This window comes from Equus caballus, chromosome 27 (assembly GCF_041296265.1).
Source record: "Equus caballus isolate H_3958 breed thoroughbred chromosome 27, TB-T2T, whole genome shotgun sequence".
Lineage (NCBI taxonomy): Eukaryota > Metazoa > Chordata > Mammalia > Perissodactyla > Equidae > Equus > Equus caballus.
The window spans coordinates 29009705-29029616 of record NC_091710.1 but is presented as its reverse complement, the minus strand read 5'-3'; the positions used below and the strand labels follow the sequence as shown (position 1 = coordinate 29029616).

Below are 19912 nucleotides of genomic sequence, written 5' to 3'. Positions count from 1 at the left end.
GATGGAGATTCGTGCTTGCAACATAACATTGAAGACCATCACTAAGTTCTTGCCCCTTGGTCTTTATCCAGATTTAAAATACTCCAGTTTCTTTCTCATGGGAATTTTATAGCTTCTCTAGTTTTCTGCAGACGTAAAATCTGAGTGAAATAATCCAACAGAAATTTGGTCAGTACTGAGGAAGGCAGAGAGAATGACTTTCCGGCTGGGTATAGTTGTGCTGTTGCATTTTGGATTTGTTTGAATTTTTAGACTTATGCCCAAATTGACATGCACTATGGTTCCAAATCAATTTCTCCCACACTGAAGCAAACCTAGTTTTTCCTTCTTTTGGGTTTGGATTTATTGGCCTCTCTTATATCGCATTGTGTCTTTAATATATCAAAGTCACCATGGATTCTATTCCTGTCTTTGAGGATATTAGCCACCTTCTTGAGAGTTTATGAACATATATAATCTTAAACATTCGGAAACTCAGAGCTGGTCCCCGTGGTTGCTTACACAATCATTTGGATGTAAACTCTTAGTAATTGGTGTATATTTTGAACAATTCATGATAATTCTGGTCCATTAGGAGGACTCTGCAATGGCTTTGGTGCTCTCAATAATATTTGAGAGCAGGCTGGGGGAAGAAAAGAAGGGAAAAGTAAGGAAGAGGGGAAAAAGAAGGAATGAGAGAGAAGGGAAGATGGATAAGAAAAGTGTGCCAAGTTATGGCACTGGTGGAGAGGTGATAAAGACTATGAAGAGTGCTCAGGAGCCATCACAAATGTCTTCTTGTGCCTCCTGGTGCTGTTGTTTCTCTCTCATCTACAGAGCACAGCCCCTAGTTTATTGGTGAGACTGTCACATAGAGGCAGAATCAAGTGCCATGCAAAAGCACAAAGGTGACATCGGTCATGTCCTCCCTGTCTACACAGTCTGCCAGTTTATTGGAGAAGGAAACTAAATGGGCATGATGCTTTAAAAAATGGGATTGGCACTGGTAGCAATCCAATGCTGTTGATAGTCCAGGGCATAGTAAACAGCTTGAGTTTTTCCTCATGAATGGCTTTGTTGTACAAGCCTGCATGACTGGTCATCAGTTTGTCCTTCTTGCTCCAATTTGATCACATCTGTTGCTCTGAATCTGTGCATATGGCTTTAATAGAAGATTCATCTGTGAGTGATACAGTCAAGGGCACCCAAGATGTTATTCTGACACCCAGAGAGACCGACAAGGATGGTAGAAGGGGAGGCAGAGGTTGGGTTATGCTTATCAGGTAAAATATGGCAATATTGGGGAGGCATAAAAGGCCCTGGTGAGAATGGGAAAAGCCCCGGTGGGGCATGGGTGACTTAGAGTTCGGACAGAAGGACTGATGGGAGAGAAGGAGGAATGGGAAGCCACGATTCTTCAAGGCACTCATTCAAGGCACCCAATCTATTGAAGTCAGTGATTTTCAAATTCCGCTCTGAGTTTCTCACCCCCACTTATGGTGGATCCACGTAAGTTTTCTTTAAGAGAAGTAATCCACCGTAGAGTTAAAAAAAAAACACAACCCATTGGTTCTAGAAAATGGCAAGCACACAACTCATTTGACAGTTATCTGGGTTTTTTGTCTTCCCAGACTGCATCAACCCACGAGCTGATAAATAGCACCTGCTATTTTGGGTGTCTTCATGGGAAGCAATCTGCCTCCAAAGCTATATGGGGCAATGAAGCCAATGATGAACTTAGATCTGTATGATCTGAGTCGGTGCCTTGGTCCAGACGTTTATTATCTGTGTATCTACCGTTAAGCCATTTTTTTGCTTCTCTCGACCCTCTTTTCTAATCCCAGACTCAGAGTGGTATATACAGAAAGGAAAGCAAACTGTATCTGTGAAAGAACTTGGTGGTAAGTGTTCACTATCTCTCAATGGATCGAACATATTTTCTTGCCATAGATTAGATCCTTAAAGTTGGAATCCTGGTATGTACGATTATCACCCAGCTTCCTTCAGTTTTTTACTCTTTGAAACATACTAAGGGACAAATTCTTCAGTAAAAGGAATAGTAGGAAGAACACTGTAGTTGCCTATGAATATTTTATGCACAGAGGAAAAAAGCATTGGCTTAGCTCCCAAATGATGCCCAGATCTTTTAAAAGTACTATCTAAAGAAACGTCAGGATTCGCACTTCACCATAAAATGCCAGGTTCCTGGCACCACACAGGACTATCCCCCTCAGCCTTTCCCCACCTTCACTTCATACTGAATTGTCTACTCCCTGGCACCCGACAGGCCGGTGAATCCTTGAATGTTTTTGTCCGTGTTACTGTCCCAAGACACAGCTCAGGTATCATCTCACTGGAGGCATCCTTGTTGTCGTCACTTCCACACCAGTTGAGCTAAGGGTCTCTCTGCCATACAAGCTTGTGCCCCCAAAATGACAGTGTGTTTACCTTTTCCCAAGGCAAGGCCACCCTGCCTCTCAGCGCCTGGCACAGTGGCTGGCCCAGGTGGAGGGGGAGCGGGGAGTCACTCCAGGAACGCTGCCTTGAGTAACTAGACCACACCAACGACTACAAATCTGGGACTTGTGACTATTTAACTTGTGATCAGCTGGTGCCAATTCACATCTATCAGCTAAAAAATACCATTTTCCCTTCTCAACGTGCTGTAGTACATTCCACCTAGGTGTACAGAAGCACTGAAATACAAGGCATTTTTACCCCGTCATTTTGACTTCAAGACGATGCTATTCAAGTTTGCATACAGAGATCTTAGAGCCAACATTTTAATGAGAATATGCCAACGCTGATGAATTTTCCTTAAGAGGAAGGGAGATGGGGAGGTAGGAACATGTAGATGTTGAAGCCTACCTGTGGACCACCTGCCTTCCCCACCTCATCCCAGTCATGCATCCACCATATGGTCACAGCAGGAGCTGGAGGGAGGGCTCCTCGTTTTGCTTAGGAAATGCATTTTATTCCCTACACTAAAGCAAGCTGGCAGTACAAGAGGAAGCAGCAGTGCCCCTGATAAAGAAAAGACCAGGCATTGTACGGCTGGCAGCAGCAAGGGGTACAGGCTTTGAGGGGTAGCAGGAGTTATCCCTCAGAGAGTGAAGGAGGAGGTGGTGTCAAGAAGAGGTGCACCCCTAGGCAAAGGACCCCACCGAGACAGGTGCTGACAACTTCACCAGGACCATTAGGTGCCCCAGCTGCACCTCAGGTCTGTCCAGCATGAGTACCAACTGTGATGTCAGCCTCCATGGCACAATTGCAGGGGTGGGAGGGCACCACACCTCCCTGTTAAGCCTGGCTCCTCTGGGTGCACGGGCATCTCTTGTATGTCTGTGACCCACCACTACACTATACTTTGCTCAACAAATGCTCCTCCTGTGCACAGCACCTAGGGCTTGCCCCTGGGATGACCACTGGCACTGCCCTCTTCCACGGAGCAGGGGGCAACCACAGCCCAGACGCTCAGTGCTTATGATGGCCAGGAAAATTGTTCCCGGTGCTCTCAATCCACTTTGCATACCCATCGATTCAGCAGCCCCTTGGGACATTGACAGAGCAAAGCTGGAGGACATGGGTGCAAGATCTGAGTGCACATACGGGCAAAAAATGTTAACAATGCAACACTTCCAGATGTGGCTTAGGAAGGTAGCACGTGTTAGTGATTGTCAGCTAGTATGTAAGAAAAAAATATGAGGGAAAAGATAGCAAGCCTCTGTGGTAGCAACCTGGACCTTCAGTTATGTTAAGAGCACAATTGCTTGAATTACAAGTAGAATTCTATTAACTTCAAGTCTCAGTTAATGGAATGCTGTGGTGGCATACACCAGCTTCCCTTAAAAATATTCTAGAAATCAGATGAATGAGCCTGGCTTAGTCCAGTCTTAGAATACACTGATGTTAGTCTTACCCCATGTTTTACAAGCAATAATCTAATACCAACTTTTCATTTTAGAGATTAGGAACTTTTGTGTGTGTTTGATCTGAGTATGGGGAAGTCGGGAGAGGCAGTTAGAGAACTTTGTTCCCTTTCTTGGCAGAAAAGGGCAGCAGACATGGGCCACAACCAGAGGCAAAGATTAGAGAAACTTGTTATTAAATTTAATTTTCTTAAATACATACCTTTCTCCCACCCTCACCCACTCCAGGGAGGAACGGAAAACCCCCACCCCCTCCACCCAGGGGATCATGTGTATAAAGCCTGAGATGGTGAGGATGCAGTATAAAAATACTATTTACAAAGGGGAAGAAGGTATCTGTTGCTACCTTAACCTTCAGACACCCCCATCCCCAGGCCCCTTTTGCTCCTGGGTATCCACTTGAGTGTAGAACAAGCCCTTCCTCTAGGGGGGCTCTCAAACCCCAACATGGAGTAGGAAGCTCTGAGATTAGCTGAGGAAGACAGGGAATGGATAAGCACCTCAGATCCTAGCAGGGGGAGGGGATCTGCCCTCTATCACCCCGTAGTCAGCAGGCCGGCCGGCCAGCCTTTGTTTCGATAGGTCCCATGTAAACATTGACTTTCCTTTTATATGTCTCTGTTCCTCCTGATTTCCTACCCGGCCTCCCTCACTTCCACTGGAGGCACTTGGTTCCTCCATCTTTCCTTCTTTCCCTTCTAACTTTCTTACGGAAGGAGTGGGGAGGGGAGGGGAGGTCACGGGTGGGGCAGAGCCCATCTCATCCCCTCTTTTAGGTCAGGGCAGCTTGTCCTCACAAGGGGAACTCTCAAGAGGTGTACTCCAAGTTCTTGGCCAGATAGAGGTGGCTTTCTTTCCCCAGAGCAGGGACAAGGCAGGTAGATAGTCCAGTACCAGGATACAGTGGTTTTGAAGGGCAATGCCATCAGTACTGAGTAGCAGGGAAGAAGACTTAGGAGGCAGAAAGGTGGGGCAAGACAGTCTCACCCTGATGGTGGGAGACCAGCCCTGCACTACCTCCCCTTCAGGTGAGCATGACCGTCACCACCCAACAGTCTTGTTCACTGCAGCTATGCAGAGGGACCAGGCATCCATGAGGCAAGAGGTCTTCTGCAGGCCTTGGTGTAGAGACAGCACTCACACCAGCTCATCCAATAGGATCCCGATGCTCTGAGCGGCCTCTGAGGGACCAGCAATGGGCTTGTTACACATAGGGCAGACACAGCGTACTTCCAGCCACTTCACCAGACATCTGCGGGCAAAAGAAGACCTGTTTTTCCCCTAAGAAGATTCCCCAACCTGCTCCAGCTGTCTCTTATTCATAGAGCCCAGCTGCTTCTCAAAACAAGAACATCCCTATCCTTGCCCCCATCTAACCCCTCTGGCTTGCTTGGTGTCTGGACAGGATGCAGGGCATTGCTGGCAAGGGGTAGATGGGAGGGGGTAGGGATTTGGAAGTTCTAGAAGATGCTCCCTGCTTATTGCTTTCAAAAGGCACCCCTGGATACACATCCCCAGTGTGGACACTTACTTCCGGTGAAAGGCATGTTGGCATGGGAGCACACCTAGCTCGTCCTTCCCCTTGAAGTCTTCCAGACAGACTGCACAGGTCTGCTGTGGAAAGAAAGGGGGCAGTGTGAGAGGAGATGGGGAAGACTCTCCTTCACTCACGCCGAAAGCCATTATCTCCTCCCTATCCAAGAAAAATAACTCTAGCACAATCTCGTTAACAGCCAGAGAAACTTGAGTCATTTCATAAAACTACACTGACAGCATGGTAGCCATTAACCACGTGACTGTTTTAAAGGTAAACTGACCATAATAAGAAGAAATTAAATTTACTTCCTCAATGGCACTAGCCACAATTCAAGTGCTCAGTAGGCACATGTGGCTAGTGGCTTCCATAATGGACAGGGCAGATAGAGAACATTTCTGTCGTCACAGAAATTTCCACTGGGCAGTGTTGTTCTAAAAGAATGTTTTTTAATCCTTTCTATCCTAGAACATTTGGCAAGGGGGCATTTATCAGTAACTAGAGGTAAGGATAGCGGTATGGTATATAGTTTACTTTCTTTAAATCCAGCTCTGCGTCCCTCTATAGTAATCCCCTCTATCTCAGCTGGATTACTCTTCCAGAGCAGGGCTTAGGAAACATCTGAACTTGTGGAGATGTAATAGCGGACATCAAAAAGAGGCGAAATGAGGCCATGTCTAGGCAGTCTCATGTCTAGCGATACCTGTGCTCCTCAGGCATGCAGACAACCACAAGCACATTGTGCAAGACAGTCATCTGTGGTTACGGAAGGAAGCCTTGGGAAATGAGTTAGGTGACCTCAAAGGCACAGGTGGGGAAGCAAGAGGAAATGGCCTATTCCTAAAGAGTCAGTGTTGAAGGGACCCAAGGAGTCGGGGTTGGGGTGAGGGTTAGGGGGGAACAGAGAAGACCCACAGCGATGGAGACACGAGTTAGTCCCATAGTCTGCTAGGATAGTGTACATTCAAGGGTAACTTCTTTAGTGAAAAACCAAGACATGGGGTCTGAAATGGGGAAAGTTAGCTGAAATCTGCATGGAGTGGTATGACCATCCTCCTCTTAAATCTTATGCCTAGCAGGCTTCCTGGGGCCCTGTGTCACCACTTACTCAAACACTTCCATGATCCTGTTTTCTGCCTGAGCTGGTTCCAGACACAATGAATTCTACACATTGATCACCTGCTGGGACAAGTCCTTTTATTTGGCTCAAGGAGATACGAAGCAGGGACTTAAAAGGTTCCTGAAAGGGTCCAGGCTGAGAGCTAGAGAAGGTGGCACTTGCCCTACCCCGCTGGGGCCCTCCCACGTGCTGCCCCAGACACTCACCCCATATAACTGTAACTTCTTAGCATCACCTTTAAGCACCACCTGGGAAGAAAGAAGGAGGCATGGTGTCAGAAGGAACCAACCACAGGGGCTAGGTGGTATCAACCAATGAAGGGATCCCCAGTCCTGCACAGGAGTCCCTCCCTCTCCCTCCAGTGATGGGCAGGGCTTTGGGCACTGCCTGGCTCAAGGCAGACTTGAGGACGTGAAAGGAGTTAGCCTCAGACAGGGCCAGAGGTGAAGCCAAGGGGGATGCCAGGCCAGGCCAGCTGACGCTTGCTTGCCATCCTTTCCTTTCTTGCAGGGCAAGTGGAAGAGGAGGAAGTCTCAGGGAAAGACGTGACAATTTACCTCCTTATATCCGTATCGTTCACTCTGTGCCTGGTTCCGGAGCTTGCTGGGGGAGAAAGAAAAAGGGGAGAGAAGAGGTTACTGTGCTTCTGTACAAACAGAGCCATTCAAAGTAGGAAAGGCAGGCAGGCTGGCTGCTTGGGGATTCTTCTGGGGGTGGGGAGGGGTGCTCCCACAGGGATGTCTTGCCCTGGATGCTATGGGGTATGGTTTGGACCTATGCAGGACACCCAGAGTGGAGTAAGGACTCAGACTCTTACTCAGGCTCAACCACCTCAAAACTTACTGCCAGGTCCCACGGATTGGGGAATTCAGTGGCAGAGCACCCCGAATAGTTCATTCACTCACCCTGCCATTTCCCAGAAGGTAAATTCCTACAGGCTCCCAATCTACACAGATCGACAGTTGCTTACTGAGCGTACAGAAGAAGTTAGATATTCTTAAAAGGGATACACCATTAAGTCAGGGTAGCAGGATAACTAAGTCTCTGTTGAACCCGGGGAATTTTCCACCCAGAGAACACAAGTATTCTAGAAGCAAAGCACACTCTTCCCTTCACACTGCCAGGCAAGCACAGACGATCCCTTTTTTGTTTTCTTCTTTTCGTTTCAAGCCGGTGGCCTGCATACAGCCTAACTCTCAATAGCCGAAACATGGCATGTTGTTACTAATGGCAACAGTGTACTAGTTATTGAGGACTCGCTATGCATGGACCCCCGCACTAATGTACTCACATACGTTCTCATCGATCCCAAACACTGCTAAGAGGGAGATACTCTCCTTTTCACAGAGGAGGAAAATGAAGTCCAAAGAAGTTAAGTAACCTGCCCAAACGTCAGAGCCAGTTGGCAGCAGAGTCTGGATTTGAATCAAAGTCTATCTTATTATAGAGCCTGAGCTCTTTAACACACAATGTGGCTTGCTTCACCAATTAGGTAGAACTAACATCATGGTCCTGAGAATATGACCTGGTCTTGGGAAACACCCTTTCAATCAGCAACTGCAACTCTCTGAATGGCTTGCTATGCAAATGGCTGGGACCACATATGCATACGCATATATAGCTGTCTTATTTTCAGTGAAGTGAAACCTTCTGAATTCTGCAGGCAGCTCTATGGCGTCGCATATGCAGAAGCCGGATGGGGCTTTCTCTCTCACTGACCATTCTATCACAGGTCTGGGATATTGGCCTGAGTACCAAATCCAGCTAACCACTTGTTTTATAGGGCCTGTAAGCTAAGAATGGCTTCTATTCTTAGATGGTTGAAAGCAGAAATCAAAGGACTATTTCATATTATGTGAAAATTACGTGAAACTCAACTTTCAGTGTCCATAAAACTTTATTGAAATACAGCCATGCTCACAGTTTACATATTGTCTACAGCTGCTTTTGCACAGTAGGGGTGGGTAGTTGAGATAGAGATCGTACGACCGCAAAGCCTAAAGTATCTTGCAGCAAAAGATTGCTGACCTGAGTTAGAGGGGGAAAGTCTCACATCATAAGCCTCAACCAAAGGGAGTGAGATAAGACGCTCCATGGGCATCACAGAGAAGCAGAAACTGCCACCAGAGTGGTAGAAGATGCAGAAGGTGGGGCAGAGCCATGCCCAAAGCACACCCAGGGAGCAGATAAGAAAGATAAGTCTGCCAGCCACCTCCATCGTTCCTAACAGGAAGTCAGGGGACCTGGCAAGGCCATCTATGCCCGGAGCCTCCTAGGAACTCCGGTCCAAGTGGACTCCTGCCATGAGGTTGAGGCCTGGACAGCACATCCACTGGTCCCCTTCCTCTTCCCTCATTGGAGGGTTTCTGGTCACTGGAGGGTTGGACTAAAGGCCTAACCAGGGCTCCCACTGTCCCATCCTTAACATGGCACGTTCATAAATACACACACATCTCTGTCCCCACTTTCAAATGAGGGGGGCAGGGAAGGATGCATCCAAAGCTTAAATGAACAACTGTTACCTGACGGACATGGAGTTAAGCTGGGGAAGGAAGAAAGTGTTCTTATTGCTCACAGCTGCCTTCTGAGGGTGACGCTGTTGCTGTTACCAGTATGTACAGAGTAAACAAGGAAGTGGTGAGGAGCCCACTTCTTAACTCAGAGAATGAGCGGATGCCACGCATCTTTTGAGCATCAACTGCCTCACCTGCAAGGCGGCTATAACTACATAGTGTGTACAGCACCTTTCTGCTTGCTGTCTAGGATGCCAGGGGTGCCCTCCTTCCCCACCCTCATCCTTTTTGTCTGCCTGGCTCCCTTTAATGGTCTTACCCCAGGATCCTCCAGAAGCTTCACTCTCAGAGCCCAGGACTATGGGGACAGTGAAGTGCTTTAGGGCTGCACCTTCACCCTGCATGTAGATTTCCAGATCAGGAAAGTATACATTCTGAAGAAATGCAGCCAAAAAGGTTGCAAGGGAAACAAAGCAAAAAGCAAGGACCCTGGGCCATCCCAGCAGGGGAGGTAGTGCCAACAACTCCGGACAGGTGGCCTTCTCAGCTGTTGGGTGAGCAAAGCAACTAAAAATATCCTGATTTCAATGAGACCATTTCTAGCCACTGCCAGCGGGCTCTCCCTTACTTCTTTTCCCTTTTGGAACAAACAATGCAGCCAGGTCCTGAAAATAATTGTTCCTTTCCTGCCTATTTGTACTTCCCTGGCCCCTCCATCCTGTGTGGGGCAGAGGTCGCCTGTTGGGGGTTGGGGGAGAATGAGCGAGGGGCAGCTGGGGAGTGGAGGCTGGCCTTGGCTGATGAGCTCACGAGGTCAGGAGTGGGGGCCGGTCATGGGCCTATTTTGGCTGAGGAGGAAACCAAGAAGCAGGGAGAGGAAGTGGCTTCTGTGCTTGTGTGTCTTTCTATATATAGACACTCACAGGCTGCCACACACCAGCGAGCCTCTGGAACCATGAAACTCCAGGGTCGACAGGCTTTGGGCAGGCTGCAGAACAGAGGGCAGGGTGGTGAGGGAGCAGGCTACTGCAGAAGGGACAGGTGGTGCCGAGCAGCCCCACCGTGGGGAAGGCTTTTGGCATCATGTGGTTCCCGCTCTGCTCTTTTACTCTGGCCAAACGAAAATAAATCAGCCAGCCTGTCTTTCTGCGGGACCCCAATGTCTAACTGCAAGGGGGTGGCCACAGATGCCACAGCTGCTCCTCCACTTCCCGTTCATGGAATAAGAATCAGAGAAGGCAAATGTATGGAATCTGATAGACTAGCTAATTGTCACCAGACTAGCCCACCTCTCTCTCTTCCTTGATGTATGACCTTGGGCAAATCCTTTAACTGCCTGAGCATGAAGTTCCTCATTTATAAAGTGGCTTAAGCCCGAAATGGGAGGGATGTTCTGAGCACTAAGTGAGTTAAATGTTTTACAAAATGCTGACCTCAACGCCTGGCACACAGAGGCACTTGGTAAGAGTAGCTAAAAACTAAAGATTACACGTATTAGTGGCAGATTTAGGAAATGAACCCTGGTCACCCACTTATGGGCCCAGAATGATTTTCTAGATTTTCTTCACTTGACCCCCTTTGCAGATCGGCATGTGTGCCTGTGCATGTGTGTTCCTGAGCGTGTGTGCCTGTGTGTGTGTGTGCATGTGTGTGTGACAGGACCAAATAGAGTTGGTTTTACAGACTCCTCCCAGCATCACACATAAATCTTTGGTATTTGGTGTGTCTCTATCTTCTGTCTCTGGGAACTGCATAAATTGCTTGAGATGGGGAAATGGGGGCGGTTGGTGGTAGAAGAACCTGAGTTTGAGGAAGAAAACTTAGGCTTGGGGAAGGGGTGCAGGGACACCAGAAATCTACCCTCACCCCTACTTAATATAGATGCAAATTTTAGACTCCACCGTACAAGAGGGAAAAATCAACTACTATCTTCTCTGCAGATTTTTAAGTGGAAATTTCAGTCCTAGGGATTTTTCAAAGTTCTGAAAAAGAAGAGGCCCAAGGCAGTGGCTGGGAGCAGTGGGGAGCAGGGCCTGAGGGCACTTCCTCTTTTTAGAGGGAGTCTTCCAGCCTCAGGAATATGGACAATTGTCTGCCTTCCCTCCGGCCTCCTTCCAGGTGAAGCACTCACACTGACCAGGACATCTCTGTAGGCAGCCAGAACTTCTTTTTCTTTCATCTTCATTTACTTTTCTTAAATGATTTGATCAGACACTAGCCTAGACCCTAGCTGACGTCTACTCAGGCACCAGGTAATATGTGTATGGTGCGGGCTTGGTCATCACGGTGGCTCTAGGGACCACTATATGTTCCACTGGTCAGGAATGCTCAACACTGCCCAACATCCAGGACAGACCCATGCAATGAGGAATTGTTAATACCAACAGCGCACCCAAGTCAGAAACACTACCCTAAAGACCAGTCCTGTCCCAAATTTTTGGCAGAAAACAGCACCAGCTCCCATGTCTTTCAACAGGAAGTGAAGAAACAGTTCCTGGAGCTTGGCTGGCCCTGCCAAACTCAAGTCCTTCCCTGGATTCCTACACAGTAAGAATAAGTGATGTTTTTAGACTTTTCACTCTCAAAAATAAGAACTTACAAGGCAGAGTAAACAAGCAGCTCTCCAGATAACAGTTTGCTAATATTAGTATCTGGCAGGCTGACAAAAGGATTTCCCAGAAGGGCAGAAGAACATGCCCCTCACGTAACTGATGCCCATCTATCCCTGGCCACCCAGAGGCGTGAGTGGGGAGTAGAGATGGTTACGGGACAACCAGTGATATTATTTGGTCAGACGGTAATTCTAGGCAACCTCAGAATACTGGCCAAGGAGTAGGATGTAGCTCAACCCATGGTGACCTTATATGCTCTGGGACAACTTGATAGGCTGATGTAAATAGAAACACCAGGCCTCAGGGGCCCAGGGAAGGGCAGGCTAAGCCCTGTGCCCCAGTGGGAGGCTAGTGACCCTGCTGTGGGAGCCTCACACGGCTCACTCTACCTGTGGCCTGCCCCTTCCTGACTCCCAATCCCAGCTCAGCCAGTGAGCCACCCACCTGATAAAATAGCAGCAAAAGATGAGGCTGAGCATGAAGATAAAGATGCCTGTGCCAAAGATGACCATGTAGATGTTGAGAGGAAGGTCTTGGAAACTGATGGGTGGCATTGAGCAGGACTTGTTGGTACTAACCAGTCCCAGGCCGCAGAAACACCCTGCAAAGAAAGGGGAAGGAAAAATTACATTACGGGTGGAAATTTACCACTGGAGCTGATGGTACCCTGTGGCAGCAAGGATGTAGGGAGAAACGGCAAGTTCTGGGCTCCTAAACTAAACTAGATCCAGGATCCAGGCAATGGGCAGAAAATGGAAAACTCAATTCCATCAGGTAGAAGCCCATATAGTGTAGTAGCAAAATGAAGAGGCTGAGGTGAGTAAAAGTATATTTGTGTTCCAACTCCTCCTCTCCCTGGCTATGTGACCTTTAAGAAATTACCAATCTAAGCCTCACTTTGCGTATGAAAACAAGCAAAACACAGAGACCACTGAAAATGATGGTGTAAGAAACATGCTTTGTAAATTGCAAAGTGGAGTTGCAAAGGTCATTTGTCATTATTAAGCCACCTGCTCAGAAGAAAAGCTGCACTAGGACCAGAATAGAAATTGTTCACTCCAAGGCTGGGCCAGCATTCCAGAGAGTGGCAGGGGAGCTGGGGGGAAGGGCAGCTGCAGCTTACTTTTACTGGCCACCTTCCCTCTTTCTACTCAAAGCCTGGACTACGTGCAGTCCCACAGTGGCAGTGGCATCTCCTGGAACTTGTTAGAAATGCAGAATCTCAGGCCCACCCCTGATGAAAATGAATCAGAATACACATTTTAACAAGGTCCTCAGCAGATTCCTAAGCATTCAGCGTGGGAAGCACTGGCTAGCTACTAGATGCTTTCCTTTCTCACATGAATCAGGGCTTGATCCTGATTGGCCTACCATTCGGGGTAGTCACCTTCCCCTTGCCAGGGTTTGGCATTGAGAAAGGTATGTGACAGGGTTATGGCCAAAGAAACAAAGAGAAGATCTGCAGGAAAAGGAAAGACTTTTCTTTTTTTGTTACATCTCCCTGAAACACCTGGAATGGTGGCAGCCAAGTTTTAGCTGGAAAGAGAGCAGTTCAATATAAAGCCAATGGCTGAGGGTGGCAGAGGGGCCATGGAGAGAGGCGGAAAGAGGAGAGAATATTCCAGTTGAGTTGCTGGATTAACTAATCCTGGAGGCACTCTCCATTTTGGGATTACTAGTTCTAAGACTTAGTAAATTTTCTGTAATGTTTAGCAATAAAGAAACAAAAGGATATAAACAATAAACCAGTTGAGTGTTTTTTCCTGCTTGCAGGGAAAAATATGATAGTGACTCAAAAGTAAGCATAAAACTCTTGGACTACAGAAAGTGGTGAGACGAGAAAACTAGAATTTACCATATACCTGCTACATCTCAAGCACATTCTCATGCTACCAATTCAATCTTTGTAATGCCACAGTAAAACGGCTCTTCTCCCACCAATGGGAAGACAGGCTCAATCATTAAATAACCCATCTGCAGTCAAACAGCTAAGGCCTGGCTCCAAAGGACTCTGTATTCAAGGCTTCAGCAGCATGGGTTTTAGGCAGTTTCCTGACATCTTGGTTAGGAGCCAGAACCCATTAACGTACTTCGGAATTCTATGTTATAATTCCCAATGCTACCACAACTCAGCAGAAGACTGGGAGTCATCTTTGACAATGTACATCTCATTCCTCTTCATCCCCCAGATCAATCCAGTGGCCGTATAATGAGCCTCCCTCCAAACCTGTTTCAGATTTGGTGCCCAATTCTATTGCCAAGTCCCTATTTCAAACAGATTTTGGGCCCAATTCTATTCCAAGTCCCTATTGCAGACACCTAATTGATATCTGATCCCTCCTCTAATTTAGCCCACATGTCTGACATATCCTCCCACTTGGTTTCCAGGATCTGTTTCCCAAACTCATGACTGGCCTCAAGTCCTCTGAAATAGGCATGAACTGGGTCCCCTCTCTCAACCTCCCCTGCTCAATGTCCTCCTGCATCACCCCATGTGGACCAGTCTCCTCACTATGTCTTGCCCAACCTTGTCCTCACCTGTCTGTCACCTCTGTTCATGCAGCTTTACCTGCCTGGAACTCTCTCCCTTCCCCATCTCCACCAAGCCTGGTTTTGTGATAACCCAGTGACCTCTTTCTTCCTTGAATTCTATAGTGCTCACAGCCTATACCACATATTCTGGCTCTTGCATAGTCAGCAACTGTCTTACACGGCCTAGGTGTTCCTAGCATTAACTTCATTTAACTCAAACATGCATTAAGCACTGATTATATGACAAGTGCCAAAAGAGACACTGAACACTGCAGATAAAAAAAGCAAAGAAGAATGACTGGCTGATTTTGCCATCTAGAGAAGGCAGACACAAAGGTTTCACCATCTTGAGTGAGGCAGCATAGCAGAGGTGTGACTATAATCCTGAGATCAGAGATGAGAGCCCTAACAAGCCTGAATGCCCCTCAGTCTAAGGACAGCAACTTGGACTTTTCTATATGCTCCAGTGCCTTGCCTAGTATTTGGCTTGTTTTTGATAACTAGTTAACAGATAACTGGTTTTCTCCACACAACCTGATACCCTTGGCAAAGTAAGGAAACTGATGTCGGGGAAAATTGCCTAAAACTGTCCTTGGCTAACGGATGACCAGTCAACTAACAACTGTTGTTGAGGGCCTGACTTATGCACTGACCTAGACATTGTCGGGAAAGAAAAAGTGAAAGTAGCAGTTCTTGTCCTGAAAGACTTTTTGATTAAGTTGAAAAAAATTAAATAACTAGCTACTAAACTTTGCTATGCCTAACAGGAAGCCCTGGCTTCTAGGCTCCAGCAGGGATTAGAAAAAAAGTTTTTACCACCTCTCCACCCTCCGCTCAAATATTTGCTCTCCGTAGGCCAAAGGGGATCAATTTTCCATGAAGACATCATGGTGGCCTGGCTAGAGAGGAACAACTTCCAGTCTGCTCTGGAAAAGGGCCTCATGACTCCCTTCCAGGAACTGTGTCAATGCCTGGGAGGTCTTCCTCCCCACCAGGCACATCTCCCCAACCCCTGCCTCAGCAATATTTGATGCTCCAAGAGGGTCGAACCCCCAAACTGCCTTGGCTCTCCATGCACCTTTCATGAGCTGGAGCCTGGTATCTTCAGGGTCCCAAAGAACCTCATTTGGTTTCCTGTTCTGAGATGTCGCAGAGCAGTGACAGTGGGTTTGCAGAGGGTATGTGCACGCATTCTGCAGGCACTATGGCCTCAGCAGTCCTCTGATCAGTTTATCCTGTCCATCTTATCTTGTCTGATAGACGCTTTCCCTGGGGCTCCAGGATAGAGCCAATGAACTTGGGACTTTATGGGATAAAGAAGTGGGAATGAGAGGAGTTTCATAGCCACGAGGAGATGGTCTATTTGCTTGTATTACAATTAAAAAGACATGGCAAAATATATTGGCTAAAAACTGAAAGTGGAGTCGTTCTTCCTCTAAAACTTACAAGGACAGAATACCAACCCCAGGAAAGGGGGGCTCCAGATATTTTTCAGAAAGGGGTGGGGGAGGGATTGCTTCCTCATTTGGAGTCAAGGAACAGGATCTCTTAGTGGCTTTAAGTAGTGAAAACATAAAGCAGCAAGTCCTCTGCTAGTCTAAAAACCTCATGAAAGAGGGCTGCCCAGAAGAAAGGCCAGTGTTTCTGACAGCGGCCTCGGTTCTTCTCCTGAAGTCTCTGTTCCATTGTCTCAGCCGACCTATGAGAGCCTTGACATCAGAACGTCTCCTCTCCGTGAGCCGGCTGGGAGCAGGAATGACGTCAAGAGAAGGGCTGGCCAAAAAAGACCAGTGGATCTGGGAAACGCTTCTCTTTCCCAGTCAACGGGAATCTCTCCCAGATGCTGGGATGCACGGTCCTTCCTCACCCTCCATCCTCCTCCCCCTCCCGCAATGCGGGGCTATCACACACAGCTTGGTTCATTTTCAGGAAATTAGATCCTACCAGCCAAGAGGAAGAGGGGGGGTGGAGGACACTTCATACACATGCTGCCCAAACTCTGCCTTAAAACAAAAGCCTCTTGAAATAATTAATCCAAGATCTGGCAGGAGTCTGCTCTCAAGAATGGATTCTCCCCCCACCCCCAACAGCCAGCCTGCCATACTCGAAGATAAGGCCAGCTGCTTCCCTCCCCCCACCCTCTTCTCCAGAAACTCTCCAGGCGTTAGAACTATGCGGTCAAGACCGTAGAGCCATTGGACGGTCTCAGTACCCAAAGTTTTAAACTGACCAACTCAGAAAGGCACTCCTTTCAGGTAGCCTGGGTGAGGAATCAGACCCAAACCCAACCTGTGTCACCTGAACCGCCAAAAAGCCTCAGGTGAGATGAATTTGGCATCACCCAGGCCGGAGGGAGGGGAGGGAATGGGGTGGGAGTGGTGAATGGGTCTGGAGGTGCTGCTACCACCGACCTCGGGAGCTAGTACTGTAGTCTGGTCTTGGGGTCAGAAAGCACAGCCCCCGCCAGGCGAGCCCTGCACCCAAGGGGAGCCGGGCGCCGAGATATCTGCAAGGCTTTATCAGTTTAATAAAGCCACGCTCTTTAATCCGGCGTCTTCGACAGGCACAAAGCCCCCTAACAGTCAGCACGAAGGCAACAAAGACGCGGGGACGGCGCCCCCACGCCCCGTCCCGTACGCTGCATTGTATACATATTTAAAATAGCCTGCAAAGTTTCAGGCCGGGAACTTGAGCTCCCTCTAGGAGATCCCAGCCCGAGCGCGGATTTAATTCTCCTCCGACAACCACAACAAAGAGCAGAGTTTGAGCGCACAAAGGCAAGGGAAGGGGGTAGAAGAGCGAAGCCGCCACACAAAGGCCGCGGACCCCTCGGCTCCCACGCCCCCCGCCCGCCGCACGTTCAGAGACCCTTTCCGGCCCTGAGTTAAACCTGGATTTTTTTCAAAATCCGCGCTGTGCATAGCACAGTTGGGCGCCAAGGACGCCTTCTCGCCCGTCCCATTTCATGAGAAACTTGGCTCAAGAGGGAGAAAGAGCCCTCAGTCTGATCTTCAGGCTTGCGCACCCCTCCGCCTCTCCAGCCAGCCCAGCGCCCGCTCGCCCTCCCGCCCGGGGACTCACCGTTACACCACTGGAATGGGTGCATCAATGACCTCTCGGCTGGCTTCCTCGGGCGAACGAACGCAGGCAGCGGGTAAGGCGGGCGGGGTGGGCACCGGCTTGTGGGTCCGCGGCAGCCGCCTTTCTCGAGAAGTCGAACTCCCTCCGGAGTGCGGGGCTTCGGCAAGACCGGTTTTAGAGCAACAAAGAGGAAAGAGGAGAAAACAAACAAACAAACCCAAAGTCCCCCTGATCAAAGCAGCACAGAGGAAATGCAGGAGAGACCCCGGGGCTGGGGGAGATGCGGGGCGCCCACAAGCTTTCGCTCCGCGGAGGAGGGAAAAGCCTTGGCGGGCGGCTCCGCTCAGGTCCCAGGGCGCGAAGGTGCGCGGCAGAAGACTCCGAAACTGACACGAGCCGCGCACACCCCCTCCCCGAGAGTCCCCCCTGGCCCCGGGAAACTCCGCCCCTGCCCGTCACCCGCCCTCTGGCCAATGGGAGCCTTCCTCCTGGCCCCGGGTATTATTTGCAGATCCGCCCCCCTACAGAGGGGGAGCGTCTTTGCTCCGGGGCGCCTCCCTCTTCACCTTCCCAGTCCTCGGGAAACTTAAGTCCGCCCAGGAGCGCGCTGTGCCGGGCGATGGCCGGAGCAGGCGGGGGCCAGCCTCCTCCGCCCAAGACCTGGAGGACGCCGAACAATTAGTGCCACATTGTTTTCCTCCTCCAGATCTTTGACTGCTTAGCATTTCTATAGCTCTTTGAGAAGCCAGTTCTGGGGAGGCGTTCCATTTCTGCTCGGTGGGCAAGGACTTGGTCCTGGGTGGCGGCTAGCACGTGCCTTTGCTCTGTGCGAAAGGGGAAACTGAAGCAAGACGGTAGAGCAGATGAATTACAAAAGTGAGATCTGGCCAGCCCCTCATTTCACAGACAAGGAACTAAGGTCTGACGCTTCAGCTTAAGGTTGACTTGTCAGGCCTCCACGCTCCTGACTAGCAGAATCAAACCCAGAAATCGATACTGGCACCACCTTTAGAGCAGTATCTTCGGCATCTAGCACCGCGAAGGTGTTGAATAGATAGTAGTTGGAAGAAAGACTGAATCTCTTAATTACCCGTCCAAAATGCTTTCTTTTACCTGACGTTGCATCGTTTCCTTATTTCTTTTTCTTTTTGTCTGTTTTTCTGTGTTTCATTTATTAGAATACATTCCCCGCGAGCCTGCTTTGTGTCAAGTACCGTTGCACCGGAGACCCATAAACGTCTCGGAGTCAGCAGTTTCTACTCTCCTGGGGTTTACATTGTGTGAGGAGACAGTAATCAAGCAAGCAAACGAATAAGAATGACTCAGTCTAATCTTCCTGTTAAACTTAACCTGTTAGTTGAAGGTGATAAATACTTTCCCTAACTCTTAAATAAGATTATGCATATGAGTGCTTTGTCACTTAAAAGCGTGATGGTTAAGGCATCAGGTGACTTGCCCAACATCACATAGCAGTCTGCAACAAATTGTTTAGCATTTCATTATGTAATTGTCTTAAAACCATTGTTTTTCTTAGTGAGCTAGTCTGAAAGGGCATCTTGTACAGATCCAACTCATTTCATCTCCTAAGTGGATGATTGCAAAACCTCTTAGGTGGAAGACTGCAAAAGCTTCCTAAGTGGCCTTTCTGATTTTAATCCATGTCTCAGACCTTAGAGTCCACGAGAATGACTGTTATGTTAGAGGTGTTACATATGCAAATTCAAGGCCTGGAGCTTAGAGATTCAGATTCAGTATTAAAGGTGAGGCCCAGAAATGTTCATTGAACATGGCTTGTCCCCCAAAATTCTCAGGCAGTTATGCTGAGAGGAATAATGCTCTGATCTTCCTCTCAAGTCCGTCCTCTCTGCTGGCTCCAGACTTATGTTTCTAAAACATCAATTTGATCATTTATTTCCCTTGCTTAATAACTATTGGTCCCTGGTGTTTACAGGGTAAAGTGAAACTCTAGATTGTGGTGTTCAAATCGTTCCAGTCTGGCCTCGGCCTGTTTTCTAACACCAGTGCACTCTTCTACCCTACACGCTGTTCATCAGCTATGAAGCTTCTGCTATTGTTTCTTGAACACAGTATATTCCCTCTGGACTGTGATTTTGTACGTAGTATTTCTTATGTTTGGAATGCCCTATTTACTTTCTGTGCCTGACATTTGGTAAGATTCGCCTAAAAATTCACCTCTTCTGAGGCTCACCATTGTCATCTTTTCCCTCTCTGCATCTCTTTCAACGTGTTGCATGTACAGTGTAGTGTGCTGTGGGATGATAAAGATAATTATGTGATTTCCTGAATTTGATCCCTTCATGAGCCCTCCTCTTAAGTGATTTTTCAAGAGTATGAACCACTTTTGTGGTGGTTCCAGGGTCTGGTTCATTAAGTATTTTTGGAATGGATGTATGTACATGCCTGTGTATAAATTACCATACAATTGAAGCCATGTTCTAAGTACAGGGTAGAGGATTAAAAAATATGTATAATTATTACTTAGCCAATAGTTCTTTCTATTCATTGGCTCAGGGGAGAGGTGTTGATAGGTGAGCCTAATTGCATTATGGAGTTCCTGCTAGGGACCTGCAGGGCACAACTGCGAAAGAGGG

At 48.2% G+C, this 19912-nt stretch overlaps 1 protein-coding gene across 2 annotated transcripts; it reads right to left on the bottom strand.

Moving 5' to 3' along the window:
- Positions 1-4067: 4067 nt before the first annotated feature.
- RNF122 (ring finger protein 122) lies at positions 4068-18141 on the bottom strand. 2 transcript variants are annotated; one of them, XM_001494293.5, is made up of 6 exons: positions 17301-18141; positions 12132-12288; positions 7120-7165; positions 6769-6810; positions 5440-5522; positions 4068-5160 (listed from the first exon to the last, which is right to left on the bottom strand). In XM_001494293.5, the coding sequence occupies exons 1-6, from the start codon at positions 17323-17325 to the stop codon at positions 5046-5048; spliced, it is 468 nt and encodes a 155-aa protein (XP_001494343.1). In that variant the 5' UTR covers positions 17326-18141; the 3' UTR covers positions 4068-5045. The 2 variants fall into 2 exon arrangements, with proteins under 2 accessions (XP_001494343.1, XP_005606390.1); XM_005606333.4 differs by having other exon boundaries at positions 5440-5519; positions 17301-17775.
- Between the last annotated feature and the right edge of the window lie 1771 nt (positions 18142-19912).